Here is a 13,017-nt window from a genome sequence, read left to right on the forward strand (position 1 = left end):
GACTTTTTTGCTCCTAGCAAAATTTAAACCCATTTGTTTTATTCATACTATATTCACCTTAGATTTTGGTGAATTGAAACGAGATGCTGATTTCTTTCCTATAATTATCATATTTCTTATTAATATGGCGGCTAAATACAGTTTTTAGAATATTAACTAAAAATCATTTACCACCTCCATACGTACAGTTTATATCTAGCAATATTTTTTTGCGATTTCCTCGAATCCCTTGGACAAATATGTATTCATAAATATAATTTTATTTTAAGCTTAAAATCTTGTACTATCAAGTATAAAAAATAAAACCAAAATAAATATGATTAGAAATGCTTTAAATTTGCGCAGTTGTTATAAATTTGCCACAAAAAGAAGTGAAATTAAAGGTTGGCTGCCTGATAAAGAATCTGTGCAGATGGAAGCAGTGGGCAGTGGCGGTGGATTTGAGGAAGGAGAGTGCGGCGGTGGCCAAATTATGCTCAAACTTTCTCTTTTTATATAGCTTTGCTTTTGTGTTTTTATTTTATATATTTGTTGATATTAACAAAATAAATTTGTGTTCCATGAGAGGACATCTCAAAATTGGATACAAATTTACTCTGTATGTGGTTAAAACAATACAATTACATGAAAGAATTAAGTAAATTACAAAAGAGTTGCATCGACCACAGATACACACAGAATTAATGTTTTAGCGTCGTTGTGTCAAGTCTTATTGTGATCGTATCTTTATCTAATTGACCTGATAACAACATGGTAATTTTAAATTGGGTTTGAATTGGATTCAGATAACTCACTTATACCTGATTTTAATTCATTATTTTTTGTATTATTTTGTTATATTCACATTATGTAATCGTTTTCTCACTTTTCATATGCTGCCTGCATTCCATTCATTTCCTTCGTTGTTACAACCTCCACTACTAGGTATTCGTCTTGTCACATCTCATTTGCAACATTTCTTAATCGGTTTTTGTCGTTATCATGTGATTGTTATGCCGGGTTTGTGTTGTTATCGAGTTGATTATCACTATGCTGATCTGTTGTATTAACCTGAATAAGATCGTGTCGTATTCGGATTTGAAATGTCAAGTATGGTTTGTATTCGAGTTGATGGGTTTTTTTTTAACATATCATATTCAGATTTGTCTTAATTAAATACTACTGTGTTGGATCGTTATAAGATCGACACAATAACAATCCAACCGACACACTAGTCTTATTATTCAGAAGTGGAAAATCTCAAGAGATAAATCCAACGATTGTAATTGATTTACATACCGTATTTTGAATAGGAATTAGTCCACTAGATGTTACTACTTGATGTAATTTTAAAATACAAAACCCAATTCTAAGCTACAAACTTTGATTTAATCTATTCCCAAAATCTCGATTCCATACTTTAACAAAAAAAAATACTTCTCCTATTACTTATATGCAATCTTGATAGTGCGGCCGAGGTCAATAATCCATCATATCTAACTTTTGAATGAATAAACTTACAAATTATCAGAAACGAAAAGCCATACTCAACTACACTCATATTGAGCACATTAATTTGTTCCCAAAAATATACAAGTATAGTTAAATCTGAATTGCGGAAACACAGCAGGAAGAGAAGAATCAAAAGCCAATTTAATTATATATTGATCGGAAGTACAAATTGACAAAAATAAACACATGGAGTAATATCATGGAGTATTACATATGGTCTATACGGAATTACCAGAGTTACATTTCACGCAAAAACATTAAAAAACATACGTGATATAATATCACTTTTTAAATGAAATAAACTTTAACTTGAAATATCTCCATATATTAGGGATCCCCATAGATCTGATGTACATCAATTTCACTTGTTTCGTATAGCTGTCCTTCTGAATTGATGCTTTTCCGACCCCTGTAATTAAAACTACACAACACAAATTAATTAAATATGCACACACACATATATATCTTACACAGAGGAATATGTATATGTCGCCAGATATAGTGGCGGATTCTGAATTTTTGATTCAAAATACGACACAAAGAATTAACAACTTAGAGCCTCGAAGTTCGAGCAGACAGGAAAATATTGAGACAACCATGGAAGTCAATAAGCTACTGACTTTTTTTTATTTCAATAAAAAGCTCAAATGACAAAATAAAATTTTAAATAAATGACCTATGTAAAAATGGACTTTTCAATTAATTTTGACAATATATAGTTAAATACATATGGTCTTAAAAAAAATATTTTTTGGATACATTTGTCAATATTTTTATTCCCAACTGGATATGTCATTGCCTAGATTAAATAGTCTAGCATACAGGAAAAGCAATTTGAATTTCAGAAAAAAAAATATCTAAGTTAGAGAACTATAAATATATGCAAAATAATTGGTCATGAAAAGCATGTAGAAAGTTTGGCATAAAAGGTGCACGATCAATTTTTCCTATAAGGGAAAGATAATATCGAATGGTTGTCATTTTGTGGATGGCTGAGGTGTGTGTTCATATATTGAAGAAATGAAGCTAGATTTTCACAAAAGTATAATTCGAGAAAATGGAAAGGTAGATCGACATTACCTCATTGAGTTTAGGTTGGCTATTTGTCTCCAACATCAGCCCAAAATGAATATGAGGAAAGTGTGCCCACTGCACCATTTATAAATAATAACTCCACAAACTCAGTACACAAAACCAAATTAAATCCTCTCAATGTGGTCCAATTGTTATTTCCCTTTTCGAACATATCCAATCTCGTATTTTATTTCATCAATTCACGTTCGTTGCAATAATTGTACTATAAACTACTATATTACTTACTACATGAAATAGTATTAAATGTAGATATTTTGGTCTAACTAACTTACATTTTTTGCAGCAGTACTGAAAGCTTCCCTGTGACTAATGTCTGGATTATTGGCCTTGATCCTTTGAATCTCCTCTCTGATTATGTACATTTATGGTGTGAGTAATTAGCAATCAATTGTTGCAATCTATTAATAATAATGAGATATGACTAAGAAAATGAGTAACAAATTGAACTAATATATAAATTTTGATAATTTCATTACTTGATGAATTGGTTATAAGCTGATGGAACTCGCTGCCTCTTCTCCGGAGCTGCACACAAGAGCATGATCATGATCATGAAAATCGAACTCGAAACTGCAAAAATTAAATAAGAATTGATTGAATCAAGAAGTAATATACGTCGATTCACGATTCTGGGCTCAGGCTTCTTCGAAATTGAAGGCTGGATTTTGTAGTTCCACTTAGAAGATGAGCCTAGATCAACCTTGTACTCAGCTGGAGTAGTTGTGGTGTTAGATGCCTGAAATAAAAAACACATTACATAATTATAGCTTATAAATTTCAATTTGTGATATTAACATATGCTGAAATTAACACATTTATAATCAAGAAAGGGATAATTACAAAATACACACAAAAAAAATTAGTTTTCATAAATCATAAAAGTTTGATTAGTGTTTTAAGTAGCAATTTGAATCTGTGCTGTTAGATGCCTGCAATATAATTAAAACAAATCTAAAATTCAAGTAATGAATTTAACCAATGTTGAAAAAATAATTAAAAAATCAAACACACACACATTTAGACCAAAAGGATAGGCTGAAAAGATGTTTACTCAGAAGATGAATAAAAAATGAAAAGGATAAAACAAGAATAATGAAATGACTGATTCAGTTAAGAAAATGGCTGCTAGAATTGACAGTTGCAAGATCTAGCCGGAATCTAGGAAAAAAATCATGTGTTTCCACTGCACTGGACAATTCCTGATCAAAATCCAGTATCTACATCTACATCTATTAATACTACTCCTATAACAATTTATTTCAGAGAGAGAAACTTTCTCCCTAATATAATTATTTTTTTTAAATAAAACCCCTATCTCCTATCCATCAAATCACCTAATCATTTAAAAACCAAAAGTAATCATCTTCAAAAATTTTAAAAAAATTAAAAAAAATGAAGAAATAAATAAACAAGATCCAGAAACCCTAGATTTCAGAAGCTAGAAATTAATTATAAAAAAATAAAAACCTGAAAATGGTGGCAGGAAGAGGGCGGCTGCATCGGTGGGAACGCCGCCGCAGCCATGTTGACAGTCCACAGGCTGCTGCAGTGTCCGCACCGAACGGTCACCACATCAAGCAAGCTGCTGCATGGAACACTCACCTGCACAATTCACACTGTTTGAAAACCCTAAAATTCTCCACTTTTTCAAAATAAATGGTCCAATTTTGTGCCTTTAATAAAAAAAAGCTTAATTTTGACAGTATAGTGAAATATGACTTTTTTTGCTGTGAATTGAAAGAGAGAATTGTTGAAGTGGACAGATGAGGATGATCATCGCCACAAACAAACAAGGAAACGCCTGGAGCATATGTTATAATACCACCAAATAAAATCTGATCACTGAAGCTCAGGAATCAGCTTTATTCATAAATAAATCCACCCTTTTTCTTTTGATTTTAATGATGGAAAAAAAAATGAACTGTACCGCAAGAACGATGTTGCAGAAGTTGCAAGGGATGTAACGCAATTGCTCGGACACATCCATTTTGAGATGAATTCAACAAAAATGGGAAATTCAAATCTTTCTCTCACTTCTCTAATTTTCTCTTGTAGCTTTGCTTTGAAATTTTGAGGTGAATGAGCAAGCACAAGTGATTATATATACACACACATAAATTTATGTGTGAATTTAATTAAATAAAATATAGAATCTGAGAAATTTATGATTTCTAGAGAGGCACCGCCACCTGCGTGAGGTGAGATTGGAGAGAGTAATAATGGAAAAGGTGGGGTGAAACGACGTCGTTGAGACTGATACATAGGGGGTTGAGGATTGAGGGTTAGGGTTTCGATGAGATGAAAGTAGTTTTGGCAGTATTATCAAATTTATTTTATTTTCAGTATTTTTTTAATTTGGAAAATGGGTCTCTTTCGTTATCTCTATCTGATCTGCTATCGGCGGACGAGGGGGGCGGTTTTTTTTCACTCTACAATTTATTGTAGTGAAAATCTTAATGTAGGGATTGATTGATTTTTTTTAAAAAAAATTATGAGTTTGAATTTCCATTGTTTAAGTAAGTGATTTGATGATGGATATTTTAATTTGCACAATAATTTGCATAATTTCACAATTTATTTTTTCAATATTCACTAGACGGGACTACATTCATGTACGTATATTGTCTATGAAAAATGGTCGCGATAGTTGACCACATGAGTTTTAATGCGAATTAACTTAGTAAAGTAAGAAAAAGATAGGAAAAAAATGGTTGAAATTGTTATTAATAGAATATAAGTCACTTATTCCTAATAAATAGATAGAGACTTGTTTTTGATAGATAAATCAAAATAAAAAAGTATTGCTCCATGACTATTTTTGGTTGATTGGAAAATATATTATGTAGTTGATTTATTGTGTTTGATCCTAGTGGCCTATTTTGATTTCGTGTTAATTTGTGAAGTGTATGTGTTGAGTGACATTATAGTGGGTTTAAGTATTTTGATTTTGACTTATATATATATATATCCGCATCTGAAATGACTAGAACCTCTAATCTATTAACTGAGAAACGTCTTATCAGTTGAATTGCATTTCGTCGTTATCCCCACTTTGTACTCCTTAATTGGAGGGAGGTACTTAATTTTTATGAAAAATACATAATTACAAATATAGTACATTATTATCCCAATAATGCAATTCATATATTTTAACCATACATTTCCTAAGTCCAATAAAATGAATCATGCTGGTCTTTAAGTAATTTCCTAATTAGCAGATGGTGGCAACTGGCATTTTTGCATGAGGACATATATGATTGGACTTTGAACTACACTAAATTTTGCTTTATCAATTTATGTCGGTTTGAAGAAGTTTATTTGTTGTTATCAAAGATAATACAGTGAAACAGTGACTATACATCATATAATGGAATGGAGTAATAAATATATTCAAGTAGTGAATTATTGTTAGATATAGAAAATCCACGTCAGCTAGACAAAGCTTGTTATTGGACGACACAGACGTGGTAATCTCAAGTCGTTTTCGATGTCTGAAGCAATAAATTATGGTACAATGTGGGACATATCAAACTCAACCCCATCCACCATATACATGGAACATGATTGTTCTCCTAACTAACAATATTAGAATGTCTAAAAAAATGTGTTTAATTCTAATTCTAAGTGGGATTGCCAATCATCAACTTAAAAGTCACAACACCAACAAAAATAATTTCGAATTTCATCCGAGATTCAATTGGAAGCTTAAAACATTTGATTTTTCATTTCTTTTTTTTTTTTTGTGGTGTTATCATCTCAATTTTCATAATTTCAATTAAGTGTATGTGTCACTCTTCCTTAGGAATACTTTATTGTTTGCTCGTTCAATTTGGAGTGTTTGGTGTTTATTTGAGTTGGTTCTCTTAATATTTGGTACGAGATTTGTGATTATGTGGAAATCTTGAGTGAGACGGAGGGAGTATAAAATGTTTGTACAAACTATTTGTTTATTTCATTTATCAGCATCTTTTCTTAATTTTTCTAAAAGGTGGACTTATTTTCATATCAAGTTGACCTAATACTTTATTAAATTAGGCCAAGAGTATATTTTTTGGGTCGGGACTACTCACTTAAAATTTTAGTCCACAGTCGATTATTCAATTCTTTCTTAATTTATAGCGATGGTAAGGTATTTATTTTTTTAATTGCCAACATTTTTGTGTTTTGTCGAGTTCCTTTCGTGATCATATATTATTATTAGTAATAGTATTATTAGTATTATAATTATTATTAATAAAAAAGTAGTACTCCTTTCATTTTATTGTAGATGATACTTTTTTTTCGGTAGTCCCACTATAGCTGCATCATTTCCTCTTTTCTATTTTATCTTATTTTGCAAAAAGCAACACATCTGCATTCTCTTACTTTATTCGATATTCATCTCACTCTCTTACTTCATTTACTATTTATCTCTTTATTTTATTCTCTCTCATAATGTGCCAAAAAGAAGTACTAGTACTATTTAATCGTATAATATACTTATAAAATATTACTGCTACTTTTTTCTAAATTCATAAGAATGAGCAGAAGGTTATAGGTATAATTGAATCAGTTATTAGCTAATAGGAGTATTAATTTATTTATTATAATATTCTTAACTAGAAAATATATTATGCTTATGGATTACTCCTCTCGTCTTATAAATTTTTTGTTTCATCTAAGGCTCGAGCATTTTGAATAACATAATGGGGCACCCTATCCTTCGTCATATCAGCATTTTATCTTCCAACCCATTCACATGCAGTGGGACGCCCTATAGCCCGCCCTATAATTTTAACTCCTATTTTATATTTGTATTTTTATTTTTTATGTTTGTAAATATATCAATTAGCAAGAATAAAAATATTAAAACACCACAAATTAAAGGCATATCCTATTGTCAGTATTTATTTTTTATTTTTATATTTTATGCTTGCAAATATGAAAATCGTTGGACTTCACTATTGAATTTAGAGAGAAATTGAGATGGAGAAGAGAGTGGAGTGAAAGGTGCGAAATGAAGTAAGAAAATTGGTGATATATATAGAAGAAAATACAAAAAAATTTAAAATTTAAAAATAAAAATGTGTGTATAGTCCGGACTATCGTCCTTACCCCCTATAATGGGGCGGAGGATAGGCCGGACTATGCAAAAATGTGTGCATAATCCGCGGACGATGCATAGGGTGCGGAATAAGGAAATGACATAGGGCGGGTGTTGCAGAGGCGCCCTAAGGCGCGCCCGATGCATAGGGCGGGCTTTAGGGCGCTCCCACTGTGGATGCTCTAAGTACTAAAAATATATCAATATGCTGCCATAGAAAACCATTACTCCCTCTGTCCCTGAAAATTTGTCACTTATTTCCCTTTTCATCCGTCCCTAAATATTCGTTGATCTTTTACATTCTACCATTTTTGAAAGAAGACCCCACATTCCACTAATTCATTATTCACATTTTATTTTAAAAAGTAGTACTCCCTCCGTCCCATAGTGGATGTCACACTTGGAGGATGACACGAGATTTTAGAAGATGTTATTTTGTTTGTTAAGTGATGAGTAAAAATATAATTTTATAATTGATGTGAGAGGGAACTTTTCTAAAAATATAATTTTTTGCGGGACAAACTAAAAAGGAAAGTGTGACATTTGTTATATGACGGAGGGAGAATATAAAAGTAGGACTCACATGCCACTAACTTTTTTAACCCACTTTCTATTATATTTCTTAAAATCCGTGCCGGATCAAATGATGTCAAATTATTAGGGACGGAGGGAGTATAACATATTCCGATACTGTGTGAAAGAACATGATATTATACGTGTATAATACTTATATACTTATTATAATAGATATCATGATATTTGACTGATTTATAAATTGAAAATTATTTCTATTTGGTCTATCCAAAATTAGAAATTTTATATTTTAGGAGAAAAAATTTCTCTTTAATGAGACACTTTCCGCTAATAATGTTTCAAGTATTTTTTTTTCTATCGCTCTCTTACTTTACCAATTATGCATTAAAATTCGTATCGTTACAAAAGTTTGTATGTTTCAATATCTCGATTAAAATTATGAAATTTCTAAATATAAATAGAACATATGTACTTAATTAAGATGTCGTTAAAATAGTAATGAAATTACCTTTGAATTGAAATATTATTTTGTGGGAAAAAATTGAATCGACAGTTATATAAAAGGTTTGAGATATTTTTAGAAAAAGAACATGATTAACTAAATAATCACCTGGAGTAGTAGTTTTCAAATTTTACTCTCAAACTGCTGATATCCATAGAAAAGACCCGGGGAATCTATTTTGTAAATAATCTAACTTGGTACCTGGGGGAGTATATATTAAGTAATTACTTATATCCATGAAATAGGAGTATAATCTTGTTTATAATGGCCCGTTCACCAAAATTAATCTCTATTTATTCATAATATATTTCTCTTACAAATGAAGTAGTATGTCTTATTTTTTTGCTAACAATTTATCCTAGTACCATTTTTCAAGATTGAAGGTAATATAGAGTATAATTCATTCATGGATATTTAATTATATATCAAGATTAATACTGCAATAAACGTATTAATTGTTGAAAGATAGTCTTCGTCGGCATACGAAGATTTTATACACGCAACTTTCAAAAACATCCAAGTGTCAATGAAATGAGGAATAATTAATTGAAGATGTCCCTTCTTTTATATACAAAAGCACATGTTGCTAAGACACCTATGACTATAGCCTATAGCCCATTGTGCACAGATTATCCTATTCCTACTTGCAGATACTACTATACTATACTATACTATACTACTATACTATACTATACTAGTAATTAGCTCAAATTAAAATTATAATTAATCAAAATCGTACCACACAATTTTGGCTCAAGCATTTACAATTACAATAAGTTTACCCCACACAGGTATAGAATAGAAAGAAGCATTTTGATTTCGGCTGTAATTTTGAAAATGAATATTTAAATGGCCTTCTTTTATAGTTGAAACTTTTCAACAAAAGAAATATAAATGCACTCACACATTTAGGTAATTCAGATCCCAACTTAGGAAAAAGTTTTGAATTTAATTACGCTTCTCTTGATCAATTCTTTGATTTTGTGACATGTTCCTTTTGTTTAGATGTATTAATATGTGTTTGTTTATGAAGCTATAGTCTTTTGTATTTGTCGTGAGTGCCTTCTAGCTTTTGCTAATTTTACCAGGCTAGATCATTAATTTCGTCGTTGTTTTGTTTAATTTCTCTTTATAATTTGTCTCCTTATAAATTACTCACTCTTATGATGGTTAGGGCATCTTAATATCATAAGAAAAGTTAATACGATCAATTTGACCATAGGATTTGATCTCTAAATTCTAAACTTCAATAGTACAAAATAGGAGGTAATCATTTTGTTTGGTGCACTGAATCTATTTTATTTAATACAAAGAATACATCATAAGTACTAATTGGTGTCCCGATAGTATAGTTCTTGATAGTACTATCCATCAAGTAAAAAAGATAGTACTCCCTCCGTCCTCCACTAGGAGTCACACTTTGATCAGACACGGGTTTTAAGAAATGTAAAGAAAAGTTGGTTGAAAAAGTTAGTGGAATGTGAGACTCATTTTTATATTGGTTTTATAATAAAATGTGAGTTAATTGAGTTAGTGGAATGTGGAACCTACTTACTATTTATGGTAAAAATGAAGTGTGACTCTTAATTGAGAACGGACCGAAATGGAAAAGTGTGACTCTTAATCGGAGACGAAGGGAGTACTTCATAGACTATTTTTTTTTTCGATTGGATATATTTAGGGTCAATACTTCCAACACAAATTTAGAAAATACTTACGATCAAATATAATCGATCCAAACTATGTCACATTTATACTATAAACTGTCAATGTTAATCGATTAATACCTTGACTATGGAAAACTATGCAATTCCATCTCCGAATAACTTTTTGGGTACTTGAACGTGGAGTGGAATCACCGCAAATTTGATGTGGATTAAATAAAATGTACTCCCTCCGTCCGGTATTAGGAGTCCCGGTTGACCATTTTCATTCGACCGGCATTAGGAGTTCCGGTTAGACATTTTCATAAAAAGTGAAATAAAAGTATTATAAAATAAAACACTAAAAAGCATGAGTAAAAACACATCCAAAGAATAAAACAAATAATAATGCAAATGGGTCCCACATTCCATTATCACACACTCCAATTATTACATACTCAAACATTTCTTAAAACCCACACTCAACTCAATCGGGACTCCTAATGCTGGACAGAGGGAGTACTTCCTCTGTTTCATTAGCGTAACTAGCATATATTACGCATTTTTTTTTCACTTTTTCTCCATTTTAATTATTCATAATAATTTTTTTTAGACGAGTACAAAAAAGAAATGTGTCAACTCTAATGGAACAGATGGAGTATGAAATTAACAAAAACTAAATTTTGAAATGATACCGAAAAATTCTAAGCTAATGTTCCTATTTTAATATTCAGATAATAAATTAAAGAACATATGCGAAGACATATAGTTTTTCATGGTTTGACTAATAATTGGTCGAAATCAATAGTTAATTCGCGATAAATTTTAAGAAAACAATTGATAAGTTTGAATATACTATACACCTTCTAATATTTTACCAATTAGTAATAATATTTAGATCTTTATTTTTTATATTTAGGAATACTTTGGCTTATTAAAAAAATCAGCTTTCCACCGTAACTAATAGAACTAAAATAATAATGAGAGAAAAAATGCATATAATATACACATGTGCAGCAAGCAAGTAGTGAAGAATATTATTTATCACTTTGCTTAAAGAAAATGCGATTTTAATTCACCAAAGAATATGATTCAGCAGCAAAACAACTGACTTTTTTTTGGTGGCATAAGTGCTATTGCAATGTTATTGGATGTGCACCATATACAATTTTTGCTACCTTTTTTGTGCTTTAGAATTTGATAAATCATCTTAATAAATAATGTTTTGATCATTGATTCCACGGTTTGCAAAATGCGTACCCAACTAAGTTTGTCCCTTAAATAAAAACATGTACTCCATGAGAAATCCTCAATATTCTCTGTTATATATATTTATGTAGTGTTTTTGGGATAATATCGTTACATCTTGTGATGAGTTATTTTGAAGTCTATATATGATGCATGTTAACGTTAAGTTTGTTAATTTTTGTAAATAACAAAATTTACTTACTTACATTTTCATAAGAAAAATTATAGGGCTAGATGTGTAGAGAGTTGCAACCAAATTTTGTTACACTTGCATGTATCTACATTTATAAATAACAAATTCAATGCTTTCACTAAACAATAAAGTTGTTAATTGCTTAAATATTCTAAAAAGAATAATTTGAGTAACATAAGTATAGCTAGCCTTATGGTAATAGATTCCACGACTATTTTTATAACCATTATTCATAGATTCATTCCACTACTATTTTACACATTTTTACAACCATTTATTCATAGATTGAGCGACTATTTTTACACATTCTTACGCCATGTGCTTATTAGGAATGTTGGTTCAACCTGAACTCGATGGACTGACTTGATAAGCCCGCTAAAATTAAAGGGTTAGGGCTGAAAAACTATAATCATTTCGTCTCACAGAAATAGACTGAATTTCTATTTTTGTCCGTCCCATAAAAATAGTCATTATCCATTTATGAAAATCTTTTATACATTTTCTTTTACTTTATCATTTATGGGCCCGCAACCCGAGTAGGAATGCACCGAAATCTGCTAGACTGGCTCAGTTGACATCCATATGCTTCTATATGTATAACTCTAGAGCACTAAGCACTTCACAAAATATATTCATTTTTGTCATTTTTTATTTTTCTAGTTATTTTTCATTCCATGATTTCATATTGTTATTGAATTGATATGCAATTTAATTTAAATTACTATTAATATTAAGTAAAACAATACAATACAATTAAATGTTGAAAAATAAAATTATAAAATTTTACATAATTAAATAAACAAAATTATATCCGGATCAATTTCTTCCCAAGATGTTTCAAAAATTGGCGGCATAATTCATTTTCGTTATCATTGTACTAAACCTATAACTCAATGAAAGTATTTCATTAGGAAAAAAAAAATGAAATCCCGTCGAATTGAAAACATATTCATCATTAGTTTTTGAGATCGGAGACTCAAATTTATTTCACCACTATATTCCCATCGGATTCCATATCAAAAGAATAACAAAAATGATGTCAATCATTCCCCCAAAAAGAATCCATAGATTCATTACAACAAAATCAATATCTCGATTAAAATTGAGGATGAGTCACTATGAAATAATTGTCAGTAGAAATGATTCATTTTAACATGCAAAATATTGTAAAAATGGTGGACCATGTGTTATCAATTAGGCAATAACTTTAGTATAAGAAAAAGAATAG

At 30.3% G+C, this 13,017-nt stretch overlaps 1 protein-coding gene across 2 annotated transcripts; it reads right to left on the minus strand.

Moving 5' to 3' along the window:
* Positions 1 to 1,613: 1,613 nt before the first annotated feature.
* Positions 1,614 to 4,794, minus strand: LOC125192993 (axial regulator YABBY 5-like). Of its 2 annotated transcripts, none has more exons than XM_048090684.2 (7): positions 4,514 to 4,794; positions 4,054 to 4,188; positions 3,202 to 3,322; positions 3,063 to 3,111; positions 2,859 to 2,934; positions 2,572 to 2,640; positions 1,614 to 1,900 (listed from the first exon to the last, which is right to left on the minus strand). In XM_048090684.2, the coding sequence occupies exons 1-7, from the start codon at positions 4,571 to 4,573 to the stop codon at positions 1,853 to 1,855; spliced, it is 558 nt and encodes a 185-aa protein (XP_047946641.1). In that variant the 5' UTR covers positions 4,574 to 4,794; the 3' UTR covers positions 1,614 to 1,852. The 2 variants fall into 2 exon arrangements, with proteins under 2 accessions (XP_047946641.1, XP_047946643.1); XM_048090686.2 differs by having other exon boundaries at positions 1,614 to 1,912; positions 4,514 to 4,792.
* Between the last annotated feature and the right edge of the window lie 8,223 nt (positions 4,795 to 13,017).

The sequence above is a fragment of the Salvia hispanica genome, chromosome 4 (assembly GCF_029641045.1).
Source record: "Salvia hispanica isolate PSC_SH4W2 chromosome 4, Shi_PSC_v1, whole genome shotgun sequence".
Taxonomy (NCBI): domain Eukaryota; kingdom Viridiplantae; phylum Streptophyta; class Magnoliopsida; order Lamiales; family Lamiaceae; genus Salvia; species Salvia hispanica.

Bases quoted from the DNA above. Each gene is read 5' to 3' on its own strand.
- LOC125192993 (XM_048090684.2), bottom strand. From the start codon at position 4,573: ATGGATGTGTCCGAGCAATTGCGTTACATCCCTTGCAACTTCTGCAAC. The intron at 2,935-3,062 runs GTAATGAAATTA...GTACATAATCAG, and splicing joins GCTTATAACCAATTCATCAA to AGAGGAGATTCAAAGGATCA. The intron at 2,641-2,858 runs GTAAGTTAGTTA...TAAATGGTGCAG, and splicing joins TCAGTACTGCTGCAAAAAAT to TGGGCACACTTTCCTCATAT.